The 21,869-nt window shown below is 42.8% G+C and overlaps 1 protein-coding gene and 1 long non-coding RNA gene across 2 annotated transcripts in view; one reads left to right on the forward strand and one right to left on the reverse strand.

Moving 5' to 3' along the window:
* Nucleotides 1-50: 50 nt before the first annotated feature.
* Nucleotides 51-6,996, reverse strand: MAT2A (methionine adenosyltransferase 2A). Its single transcript, XM_027129192.1, has 9 exons — nucleotides 6,604-6,996; nucleotides 4,290-4,367; nucleotides 4,072-4,194; nucleotides 3,666-3,778; nucleotides 3,435-3,578; nucleotides 3,037-3,255; nucleotides 2,640-2,822; nucleotides 2,355-2,488; nucleotides 51-1,683 (listed from the first exon to the last, which is right to left on the reverse strand). Exons 1-9 carry the CDS (start codon nucleotides 6,692-6,694, stop codon nucleotides 1,581-1,583), a joined length of 1,188 nt encoding a protein of 395 aa, XP_026984993.1. The 5' UTR covers nucleotides 6,695-6,996; the 3' UTR covers nucleotides 51-1,580.
* LOC113632181 (uncharacterized) overlaps nucleotides 6,604-21,869 on the forward strand; it is a 66,226-nt gene continuing 50,960 nt past the window's right edge. The window contains exon 1 of the long non-coding RNA XR_003437716.1: nucleotides 6,604-6,704. This is a non-coding gene — a long non-coding RNA (uncharacterized LOC113632181). The remainder of the gene's footprint in view (nucleotides 6,705-21,869) is intronic.

Genomic DNA, 21,869 nt, shown 5'->3' on the forward strand with positions numbered 1-21,869 from the left:
GTTCAATTCATATTCATACCAAAACACTTTAAAAGAATAATGGACACAGGTTAAGGTAGAACCTAGCATTTTATTTAGATCTTCATTAAACTGTTGGAATTGAGAACCAGACATACGTAATAAACCTCCAAAAATAGATGCTGAAAGGCACTTTCTGCTTAGGGCAAGCAGTCATGGAATAAGCATGTAAACAAGCTGGCTTCTCTGTACCACACCAGCCAAGTCAGCTTTCTCCATGGCCAGCTGCACCAGCTCTGCCCTCCCTTCTGTTAACACCAGCCAGAACCCCTGTAGGTCTAACCCAAGGTTTTTCTGTAGGACACCTTGGCCTACCTGGGAATGCTGGAAACATGTTAAAGGAATCATGGTGTTGAGGAAAAAAAAAAAAAAAAAAAAAAAAATTTAAAAGCTGCCATCTGAGGTGATGGCTTCTCTGTACTTACGCCATACCCCAGAATACAATAAATAAGCAATTAGAAAATGTTCAAGTATGAAGGGATTTCCTCCTCCCCGCCAAAAGCACTGCTCTCTGAAGGAAGCTGGTTTCTCTGTAGCTACACCAGCTGTTCAGAAAGCTCATTGGACCTGGTTTTGAAAACAAAACAAAGTTAAAACCCTGGGAGGACTTATTGTGCAGTGTGGAGTGCTCAGTCTTTCTTATAAAGAAAAAAAAAGTTATCTGGTACCAAAGTGTGCAACCTACAGACCCTCAGGTACAGCCCTGTGACTTCTTTGTATGACATCACAAGGGTGCCAAGTGCCTGTTTTTCTAGAGCTAGGAGTTGGTGGTTTGGCTAGTGCTGAAACCATGCATAGGATTGATTTACTAAATAAAAACCTTATTACGTACGTCCTCCAAAAGACAGCTGAAAAGTGGAGAGATTTTGATTTGGTGCTGTTTAAGAGATGGCAATTAAGAGCATAAGCACCAGGGAGATGGTTTAATGGTAACTGCCTTTTTTTTTTTCCTTTCTCATGTCAGGCTAGAGCTCCAACTGGAACTTGCGTTACATGCAAGAATGATTGGATAGAGAACACTCCCTGACAAAGAGCTACATAATTAGAAATGGATCAAGTTAAAGGGAGGATAAGGGAAGGCTTCACATTCATAATAGAGCTCAAGACATTACAAATTCATGCTGACAGGGCTGTGGCATTGCCAGACAGAGGCTATAATGGAACTACAAGTACTTTACGTGCACGTTACAAGGACATTTTCAGCATTTGGTGGGAAAGTCAATGCAATTAGGATTTTAGAAGGTTGGGTGATAGGGCACAAAGGTTCAATTTCAAAGCATTGTTTACTACAGTGCTGTTGGTTTGTTTCTAGGCAGTTACATGGATCACCTATGCTCACTAAATTCATTATAATGGTGAACAAAACACCTAGGGACAGAATAGCAAGCCCAACTTACAGTCCCCCACACAAGCTAAAATTCATGTCATTGACTAGAGTGACTGCAACTGATCAGGAGCTGAAAGAGGACAGGAAAATTTAGGAAGAAGGGCCCTTTCCCTCAGAGCTTGAAGGCTTCTCTGTAGCCTACGCCAACAAGTCTGGGGAAAAAAGGCTAACACTTTCAATATTTAAGCTTTTTGGGCACTTCCCATGGGAAGCTGTCCCTACCAAAGTGGCCATAGGCTGCAGTCCTCTGATAAATTGGCTTCTTCAGATCCAGATCCCTGGAATATACAAGTCCGTAACTTAATATGTAGCATTCAATTAAATTAAAGCAAAACAATCAGCAAGACTCATTTTCAAGACTTCTGGCAAATGAGTTCAGTTCTCTGGGGTATGCTAGGAAAGAAGTTTGTGGCAAAAGTGTTTGTTACTTCCCTGGTGTCCAAACTCCTTGCACAGTCCTTATTAGTAACTATAGTTCTTGTTTTTCCGTCCCTGGCTCAACAAATATGAAAACTTGTCATTATTCTGAGACATTGCAAGTGTCAAAAGCTCATCTAAAATCATGGAATACTTACCGAGGTCCCATGCCCACACCCTACCATGGTTATTTTCTTTGTAACAGCCATGCCCATTCATCTGTACTAAAATTTCTTTTAAGTAAACATTCCTTAGGTAACAGGAGCACAAAGCCTATATCAAATGTGGAGGACTTTCTAGGGTGGTTAGTCTAAGCCATGCAGCACTATAATTTTAGAGTTTTCCTAATAATTTAAGCCTTTACTGACGGCAATTTAAAAATGACATCAACACATTCTAGGAATTACCATGTTTCCCCACTCCAGTCTTCCTTCACACCTTCACTTTCTCAGATTTGAATATATCAAGTATATATACATACACACCCACACCCTCAATGTTTTTCACTAGCAATAGTCTTTACCATCTTTACCTGACAATGACCCCAGGGCGGAGGTCAAAATTCTTCTTCACAATCTCTAATAGCTCTCTCTCACTCTTCTGAGAGGTGCCATAATGGAAAATGGAGATAGACAATGGATGAGATACTCCAATAGCATAAGAGACCTAAAAGAATTTAAATGTCGTAAGAGTCAGTGATCGAAAGACCCACATACTTGTGTAATACACTGGTATCAAAAAAAGACAAGTAGATAACTGCTAAATGCCCTCCCGCTTACATGCCTTTTAGTCAACCCAGTTATATAGAAGTATATACCTGAACAAGAACCCTTCTGCACAGACCTCCTTTAACAAGGGATTTTGCCACCCAACGAGCAGCATAAGCAGCTGAACGGTCCACCTTGGTATAATCCTTTCCTGAAAAGGCACCTCCTCCATGAGCTCCCCAACCACCGTAAGTGTCCACAATGATTTTCCGGCCAGTCAAACCAGCATCACCCTGAAATTATAGGATTTAAGTTACTTTATGCCTAATCCTTTCCAGTGGTTCTAGATCAGGCTTGTTAAATGGTTATTCAATATCACTTGGCAAATATCCTCAGAAGAGGCACAGGTAGGCTTCAAAAACCCTAGGAAAAAGGTGGAAGTAGCCAAATTTTAGCAAGTAACAGAAGACCCAAAAAAGCAACTGAATTGACATTGTAAGACCTTACCTGAGGCCCACCAATAACAAATCTGCCACTTGGCTGTAGATGATAGATTGTATCCTCATCAAGATACTTTGCAGGTACAACGGCTTTGATGACTTTCTCCTTTAGGGCATCCCTCATCTCATCTAGACAAACTTCTTCATCATGCTGAACAGATATAACAATTGTGTGGACTCTGATGGGAAGCACAGCACCTCGGTCCTGCATATACTGCACAGTCACCTTGAAAGTGAAACAGATCATCAGAACATCAATCTATTAAACAATAGCTTTGTTCCTGATTCTCTACCCTACATTACAATACAGAGAACAAACCATATTCTTCTCTTAGCTTTAATCAAAACACCTTACTGAAGTCCTGTGCCAATGTAATGTGTGTAGTTTTGACACTCGTCACTTACTTGAGTTTTAGAATCTGGGCGTAACCAAGGCAAAGTGCCATTCCGGCGTAGTTCAGCCAGTTTGGCATTGAGCTTGTGTGCTAAGACAATGGTTAATGGCATACATTCCTCTGTTTCATCAGTGGCATAACCAAACATCAAACCCTAAAAAAGGAAAAGTTACCAATGCAATCAATCCAAGCTTTAGAATTTAATGTTAGAAGAGATGCAAACAGATGTCTACCAAGATACCTGGTCTCCTGCACCAATGTCTTCCTCATTCCGATCAAGATGAACACCTTGAGCAATATCTGGTGACTGTTGCTCCAAGGCCACTAGCACGTTACAAGTCTTGTAGTCAAACCCTATAAACAAAACGATGTTTTTTTGGTTTGTTTTTAAAGGGCCATAGCAATACTTTGTATTTACGACAAAGTAAATTTGTCATTTTAAAATTATCTGGAATTCTAAATGCTGCTAGAGAAATCAAATATACCTAAAACTTAGTACTTTTAAAGAATAGGGCTGGAACAAAAACACTAAAAATATACAAGTAGAATTAAATATTCCCAGGAACACTCTAGAAGATATAGCTAGAGAGGACTGAAAAAAAATACCTGGAAAAATGAGGTTAGAAAGCCCACTCATTAAAACACACCTTTGGAAGAATCATCATATCCAATGTGTTTAATGGTTTCACGAACCACTTTCTGGTAGTCAACAGCAGCTCTGGATGTAATTTCCCCAGCAAGAAGGATCATTCCAGTTTTAGCAACAGTTTCTAGTAAAAGAGAGGTTCACAGTCAAACATCACTTTTATGAAGTAATTTTCATGCTACCTTTTCATCAGGTGATAAAGCAGTGTTCTGAACCTACCACAAGCCACTTTGGCATCGGGGTCCTGCTGAAGGTGGGCATCAAGAACAGCATCACTAATCTGGTCACAAATCTTATCTGGGGAAGAAAAAAATTCCTGGCTTAATTTCTTTAATTCACTGATAATGTCATGTATGTCATGCCCCCTTCCCCTATAACTACAGCTGGGAAGATCTCTGTGTTTTCTTTTAAAAAAACTGTGGCAGGAATTCCCTGGCAGTCCAGTGGTTAGGACTTCGTGCTTCCACTGCAGGGGGCATGGGTTCAATCCTTGGTCAGGGAACTAAGATCCTGAAGGCCGCTTGGCAGGGCACCCTCCCCCCACCAAAACTGTGGCAAAACCTATACAGCATAAAATTTACCAATTTAACCATTTTCAAGTGTACATTTTCAGCGACATTCCAAGTATGGAGATCTTAACTGCTATACTGCTTTCGCAGAAACCATTTCCCTGAAGAATAAATGCTGGATATAGTGCTACATGTTTCCTAACTTGACACCTTGTTCTTCATATAGCTGTACCACAGATCACCAATTCAGATAAGCCAGCAGAATACCCAGCATGTTTAATACATTTAAGCTCATTGCAGTATATGCACTTTACACTTTTACAAGGACTTCAGTCCCATCTTTAAAGTATATCAGACATTTTGAAAAATTAAGTTCCTAGGCAAAAACAATTTCTATTGTTAAACAGGATAGCCACATAATGGAGACTGATTAAATGGAAGTAAGTAGAAAGTGTTTTATCTTCCATTCAAAAGCAAAGCAAGGAACATTTACCTTCACAGCATTAATTTTCAAAGACAATGGTACTTACATCTTATCCCCCGAATTTAAATTTTTCATTATAAATCTAACCAACCAGAAAGGTGAACCGTTTATCAATCTCTCCCTGATTCTAAGGAACGCCAATTAGGGCAGTGAGAAATAAAGTCAGAGTTAAATGAGGAAAGCAACGACACTTCATGAACAAAGGGAATAAAACGGCATTTGATTTTGTGTTAAGAGTAATCCAGGAACAAGAGCCGAATAGACTGGAAAATCCCCAAATGTATTCTGAATCCTTGCTGATCTTCCCCTCACTGTACTGCCCTCTATTAAAAATCAGGAGAACAGAAAAAAACCTCGAATATCACTTTCCTAAATTTTCTATAACCATCTAAAAAAAACTTAAGCAAAATGTGTACCGCAGTCCAGTCAGAGGCCCAGGACAATCTAAACATTTACAAATGCCTGCAGCTTTAAGTTAATAAAAGGCGGTTCAAATACACAGTGCAGTTCTCAGCGCTGGGGGAAAACAAACAAAACCACCCACACCACACCTGACCTTCACTCATCAGGATCTCGGGGTTTGTCCTCTCCTCTACCACTAGGTTGCTCGTGGGATTTCATCATAGGCACAGTAAGCTTGCTAGAGGGAAATGGATCCTTAAACCAACAGACGAGGCATCTGTCATTGTGGTCATCCCAAGAAAGGGCTGGACCCGTCTATTAGAATAACGATCTTCACTAGGTGAGGTTTTCAGGCTGGGATCGAAAGTTCCTTGAAATAGCTTCATTCGTTCACGTGTAAATTGATCGCCATAATGGCGGACCGGTGGACAAAGCCCGGAGGATGATATATGGAGTAAAAACCTTGCCTAACAGTCAGCCCCAACGCAATGGCGCCATACACTTAATTCATGCTTCCTATCCTTTTCACGCACGATCCAAATAAGGAATGCCTCCTCCGACAAGCACTATATTTAGTTGGAGGCTGTCACCTTGACGCGAGGCCATATACCGGCTAAGGACATGTCGTATTCTTCAGTGTAGCCAAAGAATTAACGGGAAGAGCGGAGGCCCGGTGGTCCGGGCCACGCTCTGCAAACCAGCCGGCTCCCTCGCCCAGAAGCCACATGCGGCAAACACGTGGTTGAGGCTGCAATGCGGGGCGCGCGCTCTCGCGAGCCGGACGCGAGCACGCGAGGCGGGCCGCCCACTCGAGGTGGCTCGGACCGCAGGGCGGGGAGAAGGAACTAGTGCCCTCCCCGGCTAGAACACGAGCGGCCACGGCCCCCGCCCTTCTCGTTTTCTGGAATCTTCCGCATGCCGGGGCGCGCGGCCGGATGGGAGGGGAGGAGAGAGGAAGGGGGGGCGGCGGCCACGCGCTCGGCAGCGGCAGCGCCACGAGGAAGGCGCGCGGCCGCCGCTCTTTCCACCAGCAGCCGGGAGAGGGCCACCGGCTTGGGCACCGCGGCCGGCGGATTCTGCCGGCCAGTCCCGACCCCGCGCCCCGCCCCTCGCTTCGCTCCAGGCCCCGTCACCTCACCTGGGTGGCCTTCCCCCACAGACTCGGAGGTGAAGAGGAACGTGCCCTCCTCGATGAACGCGTCGTGGAAGCCGTTGAGCTGCCCGTTCATGGTGGTGGCGGTGAGTGAAAGTGGCGTTGAGGAGAAAAAGCGGCGAGCCGACAAGTGCGAAACGCGCTAGCAAAAGACCGCGTTCTTGTCAGCTCGAGCGGGCGGCGCGGAGCAAACGAGGCGGCGGGCAGCGCGGCCTACTATTTATACACGGCGCCCGCGCGCGCCCGGCTCGGGCCCCGCCCCTCGGCGCCGCGCGCCAATGCGCCACTCGCGCGGGGACGGGGGAGGGGAAGGGGCGGTGCACCGAGGGGAGTTCGACCGAACCATTCTGCCAGGCAGGGGGAAGGGAGCGGAGGTAACGCGCCCCTCTCGCGAATATTCGCCATCTTAAGCACTCATAAGGAGTGAGGGGAAAGGCAATATACTGGGTCGTTGTATGCTTCCGTGTTCGACGTGGGAGGAAGAGAGACAAGGGCTTTATGGGCCTGCTCCCCTGTGCTGTGACAATGGCACCTCCCTTCCGACCGTTGGCCGGGCTACCTGGCCGCTAGGTCGCGTCCCCCAGCGGGGGCAGCGGGAATCGTCGGGGGTTTTGTCCTCTTGCTCTCCCCGAGGGTCTTTCCGGCTGCCCTGCCTGGGGATGCCCGGGTGACAGGGAGCCAGTGGCCCACAGCCACGTGAAAGTGGCCATCTTGGCTGGTCAGCGTACGATCCTTCGCACGGCCTTGTGCATCCTCGCCCTGAGCGCAGCCGGCGGCTGGCAGCCCTGCGGGGGGCCGTCTAGTTGCTGGCAATTTCTTGGTTAATGGTTCTGTGGTGAAAATGGCCGAAAAGCGGAATAAAGAGAGTTCTGTCATCGATTTCAACGATTGCCGTCCCCCTTCCGCCCCCAGCGCTACAGTTTCTGAGAGAGGCCCTCACTCTTTGTGGACCCTACGGTGGAGGCCGCGCTCGGCCCCTCGGCTCCAGCCTTTTCCCCAAGAAAGGAGGCAGCTCACAGGCTCACCTTGCATTTGCTGACTTTACTATCTTGGAGGAGGAAAAAAGTCGATGTTTAGAGTATGATTTCAGTCTTCTGTTCAAGAGACTGTTGAATATTGGGGTGGGGGGAGCCCCGTTTACGCCCTTGTATGTGATTCAGCAGATCTCTTGACAAGGTGATGGTCTGTTTCCTGAAGCTTTCACTTTAAAATGTCCACCTGCGTTTGTGCCAGGTTTGCCCATTTAAAGGAATTATAGGGAGAGAAGGGAAAAGAACAAAACCAAACTTGAGCCAACGAGGAGCCGGGAGTCGGGGACCGATTTCATGGCTCTCCGTTTGGAAGGAGCCCACAAGTGGCGGGTGGGCCGGTGTCACTTCCGTCCCGCACAGGGGCTTCGGACTTGGTGCAGGGCCGGGGCCGGGGGGCTGCTGCTGTCGCGGTGGCCCCGAGCGCATGAACTTCGGGTTTAATGATGTTATTAGGAGACCGCCTGCTCCTAGGATAGGATACACGTTACCCTGGGGAGATGAATAAGACCCCTCGCAGCAGCCTCCAGCTGCTTACCGCTCAGAGAATTAGGTGAATTCGGAAGAACAATCCTCTCCGCGGCTTGCGGGAGGAAAGGTGGGTTTGCTGATTGGGAAACAATGGAAGCACTTGGGCTGTGCTTGGGGCTTTCACAAAGAACGTTATAAAAGGGCCCATCTCTAGACTTTATGATCACATCCATGGTCCTTCAAAGCAGGGAACAAGAAAAGGCTAAATCACAAAAGAGACAATATAGATGTTTATATTTGTTTCTGTTTTTCAAACTAACTTATGGAAAAATAACTGTGTAAGACGTTAATCATTTCTTGTTTGTTTTAGAGTAGTTCACTTTTTTTTTTAAGCAGAGTGCCAATTTGTTAACTTACAATGTGGAATAAAATTCCCAACTGAAACAAATTGCATGTGTAGGCTGCTCAGTGCATTATCTTCCAGCAGAAAAATCTATAGGGGAAGCTAGAATGTAAAGTTATTTGATTAATATGGAGTCAGAGCAAGGAGATTAAATTCAATGATTAGGTCATTAAACCCTGATACCCCTATGCTAACAACTCCACATGGGGTTGTTCCTGCCAAGGAGATTAGAATCAGCTGTTCATACTTGCTTACCTACTCATTCTTGTTCTTAGCATACGTAATTTAATGGTTAAGGGTAGGGGTTTTGGAGTCAAGCCTCTGCCACTTATTAACAGTGTTGAGCAAACAACTAACCCTCTCTACTCCTCAGGGTCCTCAGTCTGTAAAATTGGGGTAATAATCATACTCTCATAGGATTGCATCAAGAATTAAACAAAATCATGCAAGCAAAGTCTTTCGCACAGTATCTAGCACATAATAGTTAGCTGTAAAAAATAACCCTTCGGTGGCTTCCAATTGCTGTTAGAATAAAGACCAAAATCCCTACATACCCTTAAAGGCCTCAGTGTGATTTGGCTGCTACTTCTTTAACCTCATCTTGTGCCACTCTCTCCTTTTTGTCTTCTACTTTGCATTCTTTTAACTATTAACAGTTAAATTTCTTAATTGATTATGCTCAAAACAAAGCACGTTTTCATTGATTTATATGTTTCGCATTGTCCCTTCCTCCCACAAATATTTACAAGCGTTTCTGTCAAGCAGACCCAGTATTGGTGCCATGACAGACTTGGTCTCTGCCCAACCATAGCTCTAAATGAGGGGAGATGCCTGGCTAATTCCTCCCCATCCTTCCCACCCAGCTCAGCTGCCACTTCCTGGATGTAGCCTTCAGCTGCCTCTTTCTGGATGAAATCTTCACCTACACAGATTTCTCACAGGGTCCTGTGTTTTTCTACATGGCACTCAGTGCTCTTTGAAATACAGATTTGGTGATTATTTGATGAATGTCTCAACTCCCAATTAGATTTGTAAGCTCCATGACAATAAGAAGGTGGTCCGTTTTGCTCAGGCTTTGTTGCTGAGAGCCTGACACACAGAAGGTGCTTAAGAATGTTTGTTGGAGGAGAGGGAGAGAGAAGAGAGGGAGAAAGGGAAAGAGACACAAGGAAAGGATGAGTAAATATAAGGGATGGCACAAAGAAGTGGAGAAATGAGAAACCCTGGGGATCATGTAAAATCAATGAAAAGAGCCACCGCGTTGTTTTAGTCACCAGCGTTATAATTTATAACCCTGAGAGCTCTTTCCTAACAGGGAAGCTCATCGTCATCCTGTTCTGAGAGGAATGAGGTATCCGATTCCATACATTAGTGCCCTAAGGCTGAAATAAACTAGGAGGGGTTATTGGTTTATTTCATATTTAACATGAATGAGATTTGTTGAATGTGAAATGTTGCAAAACACATAGAAAAAATCGAATCGCCTAAAGCCTCCGGATCTCAAACCAAAGAACGTTAATGTGGCAGTAGTTCCATGAAAGAGGCAAGGTTGGTATTGGATGAACTGGTGTGTGGGACTCAGCAAATATGATGACTCCAGGTCTTATCCATCTGCCAGTTAAGGAGAGAGTACCAGTAAGTAAGAGAAAGCATGTGCAGTGCAAGAAGCTGTTGATTTGACAGGAAAACAGAGGGAGATGACACTAGGTATATCAAAAAGCAATAGTAAAGTGTGGAGCTGTTGAGAAGAGAGCTCCTAAGCTTTCCAGACTGCCTTCTATGTGATGACAGGACAAGAAGAAAGAAATCTAGGCCAGACGTCTCCAAAATTGTGCCAGTTCTTTAGGGCCAAAGCTCAGACATGGCCTCAGAAGCAAACTAGCTCTAGTGGGTTCTGAAACAAGTACTATGTGAATCCCCTCAGTGTTAGGCTTCTTGTAATCTGTTTTTGTTTCTCTGTTTTTCTCTCCTGATAATCAGATCTTTTAACAATCCCAGTAGGTAGACAGGGATGGAAGAATGCATAGGGTACAATGAAGAAGACACTGAAGGAGACAATAATATAATGATGATGACATCTATAATTTATCGTGACAGGCACTTTTCTAATATCTGTGCCTCACAACAATTCCAGTGAGGCATATATTATTTCTCTTCCTATTTTATACATGAAGGAACTAACATGTAATTCTCCCAGGTCACACACCAAATCAGTAGTGGACTTGAAATTGGATCTGAGCTCTAAATTCATGTTCCTTGCTACAAGTCATAGGATAGATACTTCACACTCCCTGAGGTAATTAACCATAAAATTTGGTTTGTATCCTCCCATACCTTTTTCTATAAACATGCACGCGCACGCACACACACACACATTTACCTGAAACATGGATTTTTCTCTTAACAATTTTCATGGCCATTTCTCCAGGACACTATATAGAGATAGAAATCATTCTATTTTTTTTTTTCTCTTTTAAAAAAATTCTGATAAAATGAACATAACATTTACCATTTTAAAGTTCTGTGACATTAAGAACATTCACATTGTTCTGCAAAATCATTCTTTTTAATAACAGTAAAACATACTATATTGTGACTCCATACAGTTCATTCAACTGTTGCCTTAATGGTTGGTATTCAAGTTGTTTCTCATTTTTGCCATACACACAATGCTGATGAAGGTAACATCTTTATACATATACTTTTGTGAAGCAGTGTTTTTATTTTTGTGGATGAGATGTCTCAAAGTGGGATCGCTGAGAGAAAGGATATGTACATTTTTACGTTAGTAGTTACAGTCAGATTACTTTCCAAATGGCTGTCAAAACTTCCCGTGAGAAGTATGAGAAGGGTAGGAGAATATCTAGAAACCACAAAGGAAAAAAAAGACTGATAGACTTAACTACATAAAAATGAAAAATTACTGTGCAAGTAAAAGACAAACAATAGTAGAAAATATTTGCAATACATATGACAGACAAAGGCTTAGTACCAATTGATGGGAAAATGACAAACAGCCCATGAAAACTAGGAAAAAGAGTATAAGTGAGTAATTGACCCAGGAGGAAATGCAAACGTACGAAATGATACTTAACCTCATTGATAGGGAAATGAATTAATTCATTTGTACAGTGAGTTTGGGAAAAACAAGACGTGTGGAGGAGGGGAGGGTAGAAGCAGGAATCTAAAGAACAGGAAGCTCTGTCTCTAGCTCCCCCATTAGTTTGGCCTTTAGTGGGGCTTTCGTTTTTCTGATGATTGATCCTTATGTGGCTTTTGATTGTTTGTTGTTTTGGGGCATTTAACTCAGAAAGAGTTAAAGACATTTAGTAAAATTGTTCTAACAAAGTCCCTTCCCTAACTATTTACTTATTTATATAAACAAGGTTGCTCAGTGCTTATACCTATAAAAATGAAAAATAGATCAGTAACGAACCCTGTCTCTTTCTAGCAATAAGTAATATTCTTTCATGGATTTTAAACTAGTATACATACACACACGTGTGTTTATATGTTTTTCCTTTTTTGATTGATAATTATAAAAAGTTAGAATATATTTATTTTGATCAGTCGTTTACTGATTATTAGTAAGTCAAGCCAAAGGAAATTTTGCTAACTCTTAGAGACTTATAGTTATAATAAACATTTTCTGATATATGTATTTCAATTTATATGCATATTTTGGTCCAGAATAGGTGATAGGGTGATCAATAAAAGACTTGCAAGATAAAATATAAAATATATTACACTAGTATAAAATTCTGCTGGGGAAGTAGATTGGAGTTCACAGAGAAAAAGAAATAATACAAATTTTTGCACTATTAAAGAAGAATTTTTCATGTACTTTGTTTTTTTTTAAATGAATTTATTTTATTTATTTTTGTCTGTGTTGGGTTTTCATTGCTGCGTGCAGGCTTTCTCTCTAGTTGAGGTAAGCGGGGGCCACTCTTTGTTGCGGTGCGCGGGCTTCTCATTGCGGTGGCTTCTCTTGTTACAGAGCACAAGCTCTAGGCATGCAGTCTTCAGTAATTGCAGCACGTGAGCTCAGTAGTTGTGGCTTGTGGGCTCTAGAGTGCAGGCTCAGTAGTTGTGGCGCACGGGCTTAGTTGCTCCAAGTCATGTGGGATCTTCCCGCGGACCAGGGCTCGAACCTGTGTCCCCTGCATTGGCAGGCGGATTCTTAACCACTGCGCCACCAGGGAAGCCCATAATCAGATATTTTGCAGGGTTTCTCCAACCTTGGTGGCAGTGACATTTTGTGCTGGATAATTTTTCGTTGTAGGGCACTATTCTGTGCACTATAGGATGTGTAGCAGTATCCCTGGCCTCTACCCACTAGATGCCAGTAGCAACCCACCCCCACAGGTTATGACAACTGAAAATGGGCTCCCCAGTTGAGAACCACTAAGCTATTGGAAACATTGCAAAGTTATAGTTAACGCTGCAGTTCAAAAGTCAGGGTCCAAGTTGTGCCCTGTCTGGAAGGCAGCCTTGCTTTCAGTCTCTGAGGATTGGGATGAACTTGTAAGTCCCTAAAAGTCTTCCCTGATGAAGCCCACAGCCCTGCAGGGTGTAAGGCCCCTGTGTGTGGACTACTATAGACGTGAGTCTCTGGGAATAGCCTGACAGGGAATAAATAGTCCCACTTGGCTGGGCTTTTGGACCCTGGATGTGGGAGCAACACAGGCGAGGAGGGGTGGTGAAGCAGATTGGAGGCTGGCCACTGCCCTCACTTCCTAGAGATGAAGCCATAGTATGGAGAGGGCCTCCCAACCTGAGATCCAAGAACACCAGCTGACCAGACATATCTCATCCAATTGAGCCTAAGCACCGTCCAGGAACACAGGACTGTGTGTCTGTGGCGCTTCACCTTTACCCTAGGGGCAGGACATTTTGGTGGATGCCACTATTTGCTCTCCTTGCAGGTGACACTGGACCTGGACAGGAAGTAGCCCTTGCTGGACAAGTTCCTCCTCAGTTAAATTGCTCAAAACCTGCAAATTCAGTGCTTGTGGTCCAGAGCCACAGGGAAATGCCAGCTCCCTGCAGCACAGTGGTTCATAACCCTTTTTGTAGGTCTGCAGAAAGCTGGGGATCTCTCCCTAGAAATACGCAGCACATATACTCACACACATAATTGAATATGTAATTTCTGAAGCTCAACCATATACTACAAGTTAAGAATCCTTTATAGTATCTCATGAATTTAAATTTACATTCCCTAGTAACCTGCAGTCCCACCTCTAGCAACCTATTCTTTTTATTTTTTTGAGTTTTTGTTTATTTTATTTTTTTAACATCTTTATTGGAGTATAATTGCTTTACAATGGTGTGTTATTTTCTGCTTTATAACAAAGTGAATCAGCTATACATATACATATATCCCCATATCCCCTCCCTCTTGCGTCTCCCTCCCATCCTCCCTATCCCACCCCTCTAGGTGGACACAAAGCACCGAGCTGATCTCCCTGTGCTATGCAGCTGCTTCCCATTAGCTATCTATTTTACATTTGGTAGTGTGTATATGTCCATGCCATTCTCTCACTTCGTCCCAGCTTACCCTTCCCCCTCCCTGTGTCTTCAAGTCCATTCTCTACATCTGCGTCTTTATTCCTGTCCTGCCCCTAGGTTCTTCAGAACCTTTTTTTTTAGATTCCATATATATATGTTAGCGTATGGTATTTGTTTTTCTCTTTCTGACTTACTTCACTCTGTATGACAGACTCTAGGTCCATCCACCTCACTACAAATAACTCAATTTCATTTCTTTTTATGGCTGAGTAACATTCCATTGTATATATGTGCCACATCTTCTTTATCCATTCATATGCCAATGGACATTTAGATTGCTTCCATGTCCTTGCTATTGTAAATAGAGCTGCAATGAACATTGTGGTACATGACTCTTTCTGAATTATGGTTTTCTCAGGGTATATGCCCAGTACTGGGATTGCTGGGTCGTATGGTAGTTCTATTTTTAGTTTTTTAAGGAACCTCCATACTGTTCTCCATAGTGGCTGTATCAATTTACATTCCCACCAACAGTGCAAGAGGGTTCACTTTTCTCCACACCCTCTCCAGCATTAATTGTTTGTAGATTTTTTGATGATGGCCATTCTGACTGGTGTGAGGTGATACCTCATTGTAGTTTTGATTTGCATTTCTCTAATGATTAGTGATGTTGAGCATCCTTTTATGTGTTTGTTGGCAATCTGTATATCTTCTTTGGAGAAATGTCTGTTTAGGTCTTCTGCCCATTTTTGGACTGGGTTGTTTGTTTTTTTGATATTGAGCTGCATGAGATGCTTGTGAATTTTGGAGATTAATCCTTTGTCAGTTGCTTCATTTGAAAATATTTTCTCCCATTCTGAGGGTTGTCTTTTTGTCTTGTTTATGTTTTCTTTTGCTGTGCAAAAGCTTTTAAGCTTCATTAGGTCCCATTTGTTTATTTTTGTTTTTATTATCAACCTATTCTAAAGAAATATTAGCATTTGATGTGTAAATATGTTGTGTGTGTTTATATCAACATTTTTTGTATAGCAAAAATATGGAAAGAGCTTAAATGGATACTAGCAGAGAAATTGAAAAATTGTTCATTCATTCATTCACAATGGAATACTATGCAGCTATTAAAAAGAATGAGGAGCTTCCCTGGTGGCACAGTGGTTAAGAATCCAGCTACCAAGGCAGGGGACACGGGTTCAAGCCCTGGTCTGGGAAGACCCCACATGCCGCGGAGCAACTAAGCCCATGCACCACAACTACAGAGCCTGCGCGCCTAGAGCCCGTGCTCCGCAACGTGAGAAGCCACTGCAGTGAGAAGCCTGCGCACTGCAATGAAGAGTGGCCCCCGCTTGCCGCAACTAGAGAAAGCCCACTCACAGCAACGAAGATCCAACGCAGCCAAAAATAAAAATAAGTAAAAAATAAATAAATAAATAATAAATAAAATTTAAAAATAAAAAGAATGAGGTACAATTATATGTATGGATTGAAAATAGGTCTGTGATATTCTTCTGTATAAAAAAAATTGAAACAATTTTCATCTTTGTAAAAATTATTGCATATGTGTAAGTACAAATGTGTGTGTGTGTGTGTGTATATATATATATACACATTTATATAGATATATAAAATATGTTTGGGTTCATAGAATAAATACTAGGAGTCTAAGCACCAAGCTTTATAGCAGCTACTTCTGTGGAGTGAGATTTATGCTTTTCCTGTATTCACTCCTGTGTTATTTAAAATTGTAAAAATTTGCAACACTTATTTCTGTAAGTTAAAAATAATATTAACAGCAACAACAAAAGTGAGTTATCTCTAGGGTGTGGAGTGTGGTGGAGGAACCTGCTTCAGTCCAGTCAGCCTAGCCTCCCCAGGTAGAGTAGGCATTTTCTATGGCACAGGTCTCATGGGAAGGTCCCAAATACCAGACAACCTGCTTCTGAGGTGTCAGCACCACTGCAGAGCCCTCTTTGAAAAGGACAGCCCCCCACCATGCTCCATTAATTGGTCCTTTGAAGTCATTTGTCCCTAGGGAGACCACTGAATTTTAATTTTTTTAAATATACAAACTTTACAAAATAGACTGCTCTCTCTCATTCTCTCTCCCTCTCTCCCCCTCGATCCCTCCCCCCTAACCCCACCCCCCCACACACCCTGGATACTGCCCACAGTCCCAGCCTAAGTTACAGTGTTCTGATATATCCTATTCCACAGTATCTATTCCAGAGATATTGCCCTAGGCATTCCTTTGGATTGAGAATTGGAGATTGGACTAAATTCATGGTTTCTGGACTCTGGCTGGGCCTTGAGAACCATCTCTCACAAACCACGCCTTGTAGATGTGGCCTGGTGTGTACAGACTCTGCCCTCTTTTTGGACTCTGGCCCACTGCTGCCACCAATGACACTGCCAGGCTCTGACCCTCTCCCCTTGGCCTCCTGCCATGCTTCCCTCCTGACGTTCCCTCAGACACACTTGGGAGCACATAAACTGGAGGGAGTCGGTGTTGAAGACTTGTATAACTCTCAGCTTTTGCTCTTGTTCTAAGCAACAAATCACAAAAGACAGTGTCTAATAGTAAGTGGACCCCATGTAGGTTTTCCTCTTGGGAGCTGAGCATGAATACAGCTATCCCTTCCTCTTTACAGTTATTTTTTAGGCTTATTTTTTTAAAAAAAATATGTATAAAAAATATATATATATGTATAAAAGTAACAAAGCACATTAAGGAAAGTTTGGAGGAATAGGAATGAGAGTCCAGAAATAAACCCCATACATCTATGGTCAGTTGACTTTCTTTTTTTAAAATATTTATTTATCTATTTGGTTGCATGGGGTCTTAGTAGCGGCCGGCGGGCTCCTTAGTTGTGGCTCACGGGCTCCTTAGTTGCAGCATGTGAGCTCTTAGTTGTGGCGTGCATGTGGGATCTAGTTCCTTGACCAGGGATCAAATGCGGGCCCGCTGTATTGGGAGCGTGGAGTCTTATCTACTGGGCCACCATGGAAGTCCCCATATGGTCAATTGATTTTCAAAAAGGTGCCAAGATCATTCAAGGGGGAAAAGAATAGTCTTTTCAACAAATGGTGCTGGGACAACTGGATAGCCACGTGCAAATGAATGAAACTGGGCCCCTACCTCACACTCTATAGAAAAATTAACCCAAAATGGATCAAAGATATATATGTAAGAGTTAAATCTACACAACTCCTAAAAGAAAACATAGGAGTAAATCTACATTGTCTTGGATTAGACAATGGTTTCTTTTTTTTTTTTTAATTTATTTATTTATTTGTTTATTTTTGGCTGTGTTGGGTCTTCGTTGCTGCACCGGGGCTTCTTCTAGTTGCAGCGAGTGGGGGCTCTCTTTGTTGTGGTGCATGGGCTTCTCATTGTGGTGGCTTCTCTTGTTGTGGAGCACGGGCTCTAGGCACGTGGGCTTCAGTAATTGTGGCACATGGGCTCAGTAGTTGTGGCTCACAGGCTCTAGAGCGCAGGCTCAGTAGTTGTGGCACACGGACCTAGTTGCTCCGTGGCATGTGGGATCTTCCCGGACCAGGGCTTGAACCCGTGTCCCTTGCATTGGCAGGTGGATTCTTAACCACTGCACCACCAGGGAAGTCCCTAGGCGATGGTTTCTTATATACGACACCAAAAACACAAGCAACCAAAGTAAAAATAGATAAGTTAGACTTCATCAAAATTAAAAACCTTTCTGCATTAAAGGAAACTGTCAACAAAGTGAAAAGACAACCCACAGAGTGGGAGAAAATATTTACAAATCATATATCTGACAAGGGTCTAGTATCCGGGATATACAAAGAACTCTTACATCTCAACAATAAAAAAACAAGAAATCTAACTTTTAAATAGGCGAAGGATTTGAATAAACATTTCTCCAAAGAAGATCACAAATGCCCAATATACACATGAAAATATGGTCTACATCATTAGTCATTAGAGAAATGCAAATCAAAACAGTGAGATACCACTTCATGCCCACTAGCATGGCTATAATAAAAGAGACATAATAACAAGTGTTGAGAGTGATGTGGAGAAATTGGAACACTCATATATTGCTGGTGAAACTGTAAAATGGTGCAGATACTATGGAACACAGGTTGGTAGTTTCTCAAAAAGTTAAACATAGGATGATCGTATGACCCAGCAATTCCACTCCTAGATATATACCCAAGAGAGCTGAAACATATGTTCACACAAAAACTAGTACATGAATGTTCATAGCAGTTTTTCCATAATAGCTAAAAGTTGGAAACAAACCAAATGTCTATCAATAATAAACAGAATGTGGTATATCCATACAGTAGAATATTATTTGACCATAAAAAAGAATGAAATACTGATACATACTTCAGTGTGGACAAACCTTGAAAACATTATGCTAAGTGAAAGAAGCCAGTCACAAAGGATCACATATTATGATTTTATTTATATGAAATATTCAGAATAGGAAAATCTATAGAGTCAGAAAGTAGATTAATGGTGTCCAGGACCTGAGAGGAAAAGGGAATGAAAATGATTTCCTAATAGATATGTGGCTTCTTTTTGGGGTGATGCTTGCATAAGAAGTAAGGTGTGGTCAGCTGACTGGGCCAAGCATCACTGGACAGAAAACTCCAGGAGTAGATCCTTACTTAAGCTTTCAGGGACCACTCAGTCTTTGATTGTTTGAGGCTCCTATTTGGGCAAAGTTGAAATTCATGGAGTTCTATCAATCTATTAACTTCCCTGGGAGAGACAACAGTTCACACACCCAGACTCAAACTAACCACCAAATAGGCAGAGGACGTGAACAATCTACAAGAAACACAAATAGCGAATAGACATGTAATAGACATGTATTCAACCTCACTCTAGTTAAAAGAAATGCATTGCAAAACAATGAGATTCCATTTGTCATCCGTCAGATTGGTAAAAAAAAAGTTTGGTAATGCCCAGTGTTCACAAGATTATGGGGAAATAGGCACCCTCATACACTATTCCTGGGAGCATAAACAGATTCAGCTCTCCTGGAGGGCAATTCAGCAATGTCTGTCTACATTTTGAATGCCTATTCTCAGTGACTTAGAAATTCTACTGCTAGAAATTTGCCCTAGGAATATACTGGCAAAATTATGCCAAAATTATGTACAAGGATGTTCACTGCAACATTGTCGGTAATAACAAAAAAACTGGAAAGCACCTAGACATCCATCAGCAGGGGATAAGTTAAATACACCCACGTAATGGAAAAGTATGCAATAATTAAAACATGAGGTAGACCTGTATATACTGGCATGGAAAGATCTTCTAGATGTGTTTTGTTTAAAAAAATAAACCAGTGTGCACAGCAATATGATCTTATTTGTGTTAAATTAAAAAATAGATATATGCAGACTTTTTCTTTCAGGAAGGGTACATAAGAAGTGGTGGTAACTTTTGGAGAATGGTTCTGGGGGTTGGCAGGAGGAAAAGATAACTTCTGCCTTTTATTTGATGCTTTTCTATACTATTTGATTTTTGTTAATACTATGTGAATACAAGACTTTTAAAATAATAAATATTTTAGAAACGGACAAGGAACGTGGAGGGATAAAGAAGAAGGAGAAGAGGGATCCCTTAGTTGGGAGATTATGGTTTGTCCTGACACAGGACTGTCTTGTTTTAGCTGCATTAATGAAAGCATTGTGACCGATCGTTTGGGTTTTAGGAAGGTCACCAGGGCAGCGGGCTGGAGGATGGAGAGGTGATATGAGACTAGAGTCAGGGGGACTGGTCAAAGGCTTTTGCAACAGAGCGGGGCCCAAACTGAGAAAGTGATGGCGGGGGTGGAGACACTGCCTCAGACAGGAGAGTTATTAAAAAGGGAGACTGATGGTCTTTTTTTTTTAATATTTATTTATTTTGGCTGCACTGGGTCTTAGTTGCAGCACTAAGGGCTTTAGTTGCAGTATGCGGGTTTCTTAGTCGCGGCATGTGGACTCTTAGTTGCGGCATGCAAATTTTTTCATTGTGGCATGCACGCGGGATCTAGTTCTCTGGCCAGGGATTGAACCTAGGCCCCTGCATTGGGAGCGTGGAGTTTTACCCACTGGGCCACCAGGGAAGTCCTGGAGACGGATGGTCTTGATGCCTGATTGGATAAGGAGGATGAGGGGGCTGAGGCATCTGCTTTGGGCAACTGAGTGGATGGGGATGCTGTCCAAGGAAACACTCAGAAGGAAGGAGAGGGATAGAGATGGAAGAGGGTGGGAAAGAAAATAATGAGTTCAATTGTGAACGTGCTGAGTTGATGAACATGTTGAATTTGATCATGTTGAGTAGACATATAGGGATGGAGCTCAGAGAATTCTGAGTTGGAGATGGAACACATCAGATCGACAACCAGTAGTAGTTGAAACTTAGGATTTGGGTAGACCAAAAAAAAGACCAGGTTCAAAGTTGGACTCTAGAGATCACCTATCCTTAAGTGTTGGGTAGAGGAAGAGGAACCCTCAGTGAGGCTGAGGAACGATCAGAGCTGTGAGAGGAAAACAGGAGGGAGTGGGGTCACACACAACTGATGTTCTCCGTTCCTGGCCAGACACAACGGCTGAATTTTTAAGCTACCCTGGACTTTCTGTTTATGCTCTTGAAAAGGCCACCCACCAGTGAGAAGGGCCCCACTCCAAGTTCACGGTCTGTAGCTCTGCTGGGCTCTCCCTGTACCACCCATCAAATTATTTCTACTTATCCTTGGTTGGCTCTGGCTCTCATTCCCCAGTTATTCTAAACGGTCACCATGTTCATTTCTCACCTTTCACTTCCACTCTCATCTTTGTGGCCTATCTTGCCTTTCTACTTCAGGGAACAAACGAGGCCCTCAGGGGTGAGTGCCTTTAACATCTCAGCCCTCTCTCTGTAAGTGTATCTAAAACAAGATTACTTTCTTTCCTAGTATTCAGTCTCAGAGAATGATGTTCAGCTCCTGTTTAGTTCTAGAGTCCCTCCAGGGGATCTCACTGGCCCTGTTCCATCCCTGAGCCTCAGCTGCTTGCTCCTCCTTCTGTCTGTGTGGCTGTAACACACATCATATATTTCTCTATCACCACATTTACCTTGTGGAACCAAAGTTATCTCACTCTCTGTCTCCTCCAATTAACTTGATCCTATGCATGAGATTTCCCCCCATTAACCTCTTATTAATATGTAACAGTCAAGCAGAAAAAATGCACATATTGTAAATGTATAGCTCACAGAGTTTTCACAAACTGAATATGTTCATGCGCTTAGCCCCCAGATACAGAAACTAAGCATTATAGTAATAATGTGTTCTCTTACGCGCTCCATCTCCCTCCTCAGGGGAACCACTGTCCAGTCTTTTAACAGCATAGAATAGCTTCAGCTGTTTTTGTGAATTAAAAAAAATAAATCAAAAATAGTATTTACTCTTTTGTGTCTGGCTTTTTTTTTTTTTTTTTTTTTTTTTTTTTTTTTTTTGTGGTACGCAGGCCTCTCACTGTTGTGGCCTCTCCCGTTGCGGAGCACAGGCTCCGGACGCGCAGGCTCAGTGGCCATGGCTTACGGGCCCAGCCGCAACGCGGCATGTGGGATCCTCCCAGACCGGGGCACGAACCCGTGTCCCCTGCATCGGCAGGCGGACTCTCAACCACTGCGCCACCAGGGAAGCCCCTGTGTCTGGCATGCTTGATCATCGCATCTGTGAGAGTCATCCATATTGTTGCATGCAGTTGTAGATAGTTCATTTTCATTGCCATGTAATATTCTATTGTGTGAATAGACCATGATTTATTGATCCATTCAAGTATGATGATAAGTAGCCCCATTTGGGGCAATTGCAAAT

The sequence above is a fragment of the Aethalodelphis obliquidens genome, unplaced genomic scaffold, assembly GCF_003676395.1.
Source record: "Aethalodelphis obliquidens isolate GAN/ISIS:26980383/991018 unplaced genomic scaffold, ASM367639v1 scaffold35, whole genome shotgun sequence".
In the NCBI taxonomy this organism is placed as follows: domain Eukaryota; kingdom Metazoa; phylum Chordata; class Mammalia; order Artiodactyla; family Delphinidae; genus Aethalodelphis; species Aethalodelphis obliquidens.

What these genes read in the sequence shown, in the direction of transcription:
- MAT2A (XM_027129192.1), bottom strand. Translation starts at nt 6,694, where the DNA reads ATGAACGGGCAGCTCAACGGCTTCCACGACGCGTTCATCGAGGAGGGC. An exon ending in GCCCAGATTCTAAAACTCAA is followed by an intron (nt 3,256 to 3,434) that starts GTAAGTGACGAG and finishes TTCACTTTCAAG; the next exon opens with GTGACTGTGCAGTATATGCA. An exon ending in TTGTTATTGGTGGGCCTCAG is followed by an intron (nt 2,823 to 3,036) that starts GTAAGGTCTTAC and finishes CTATAATTTCAG; the next exon opens with GGTGATGCTGGTTTGACTGG.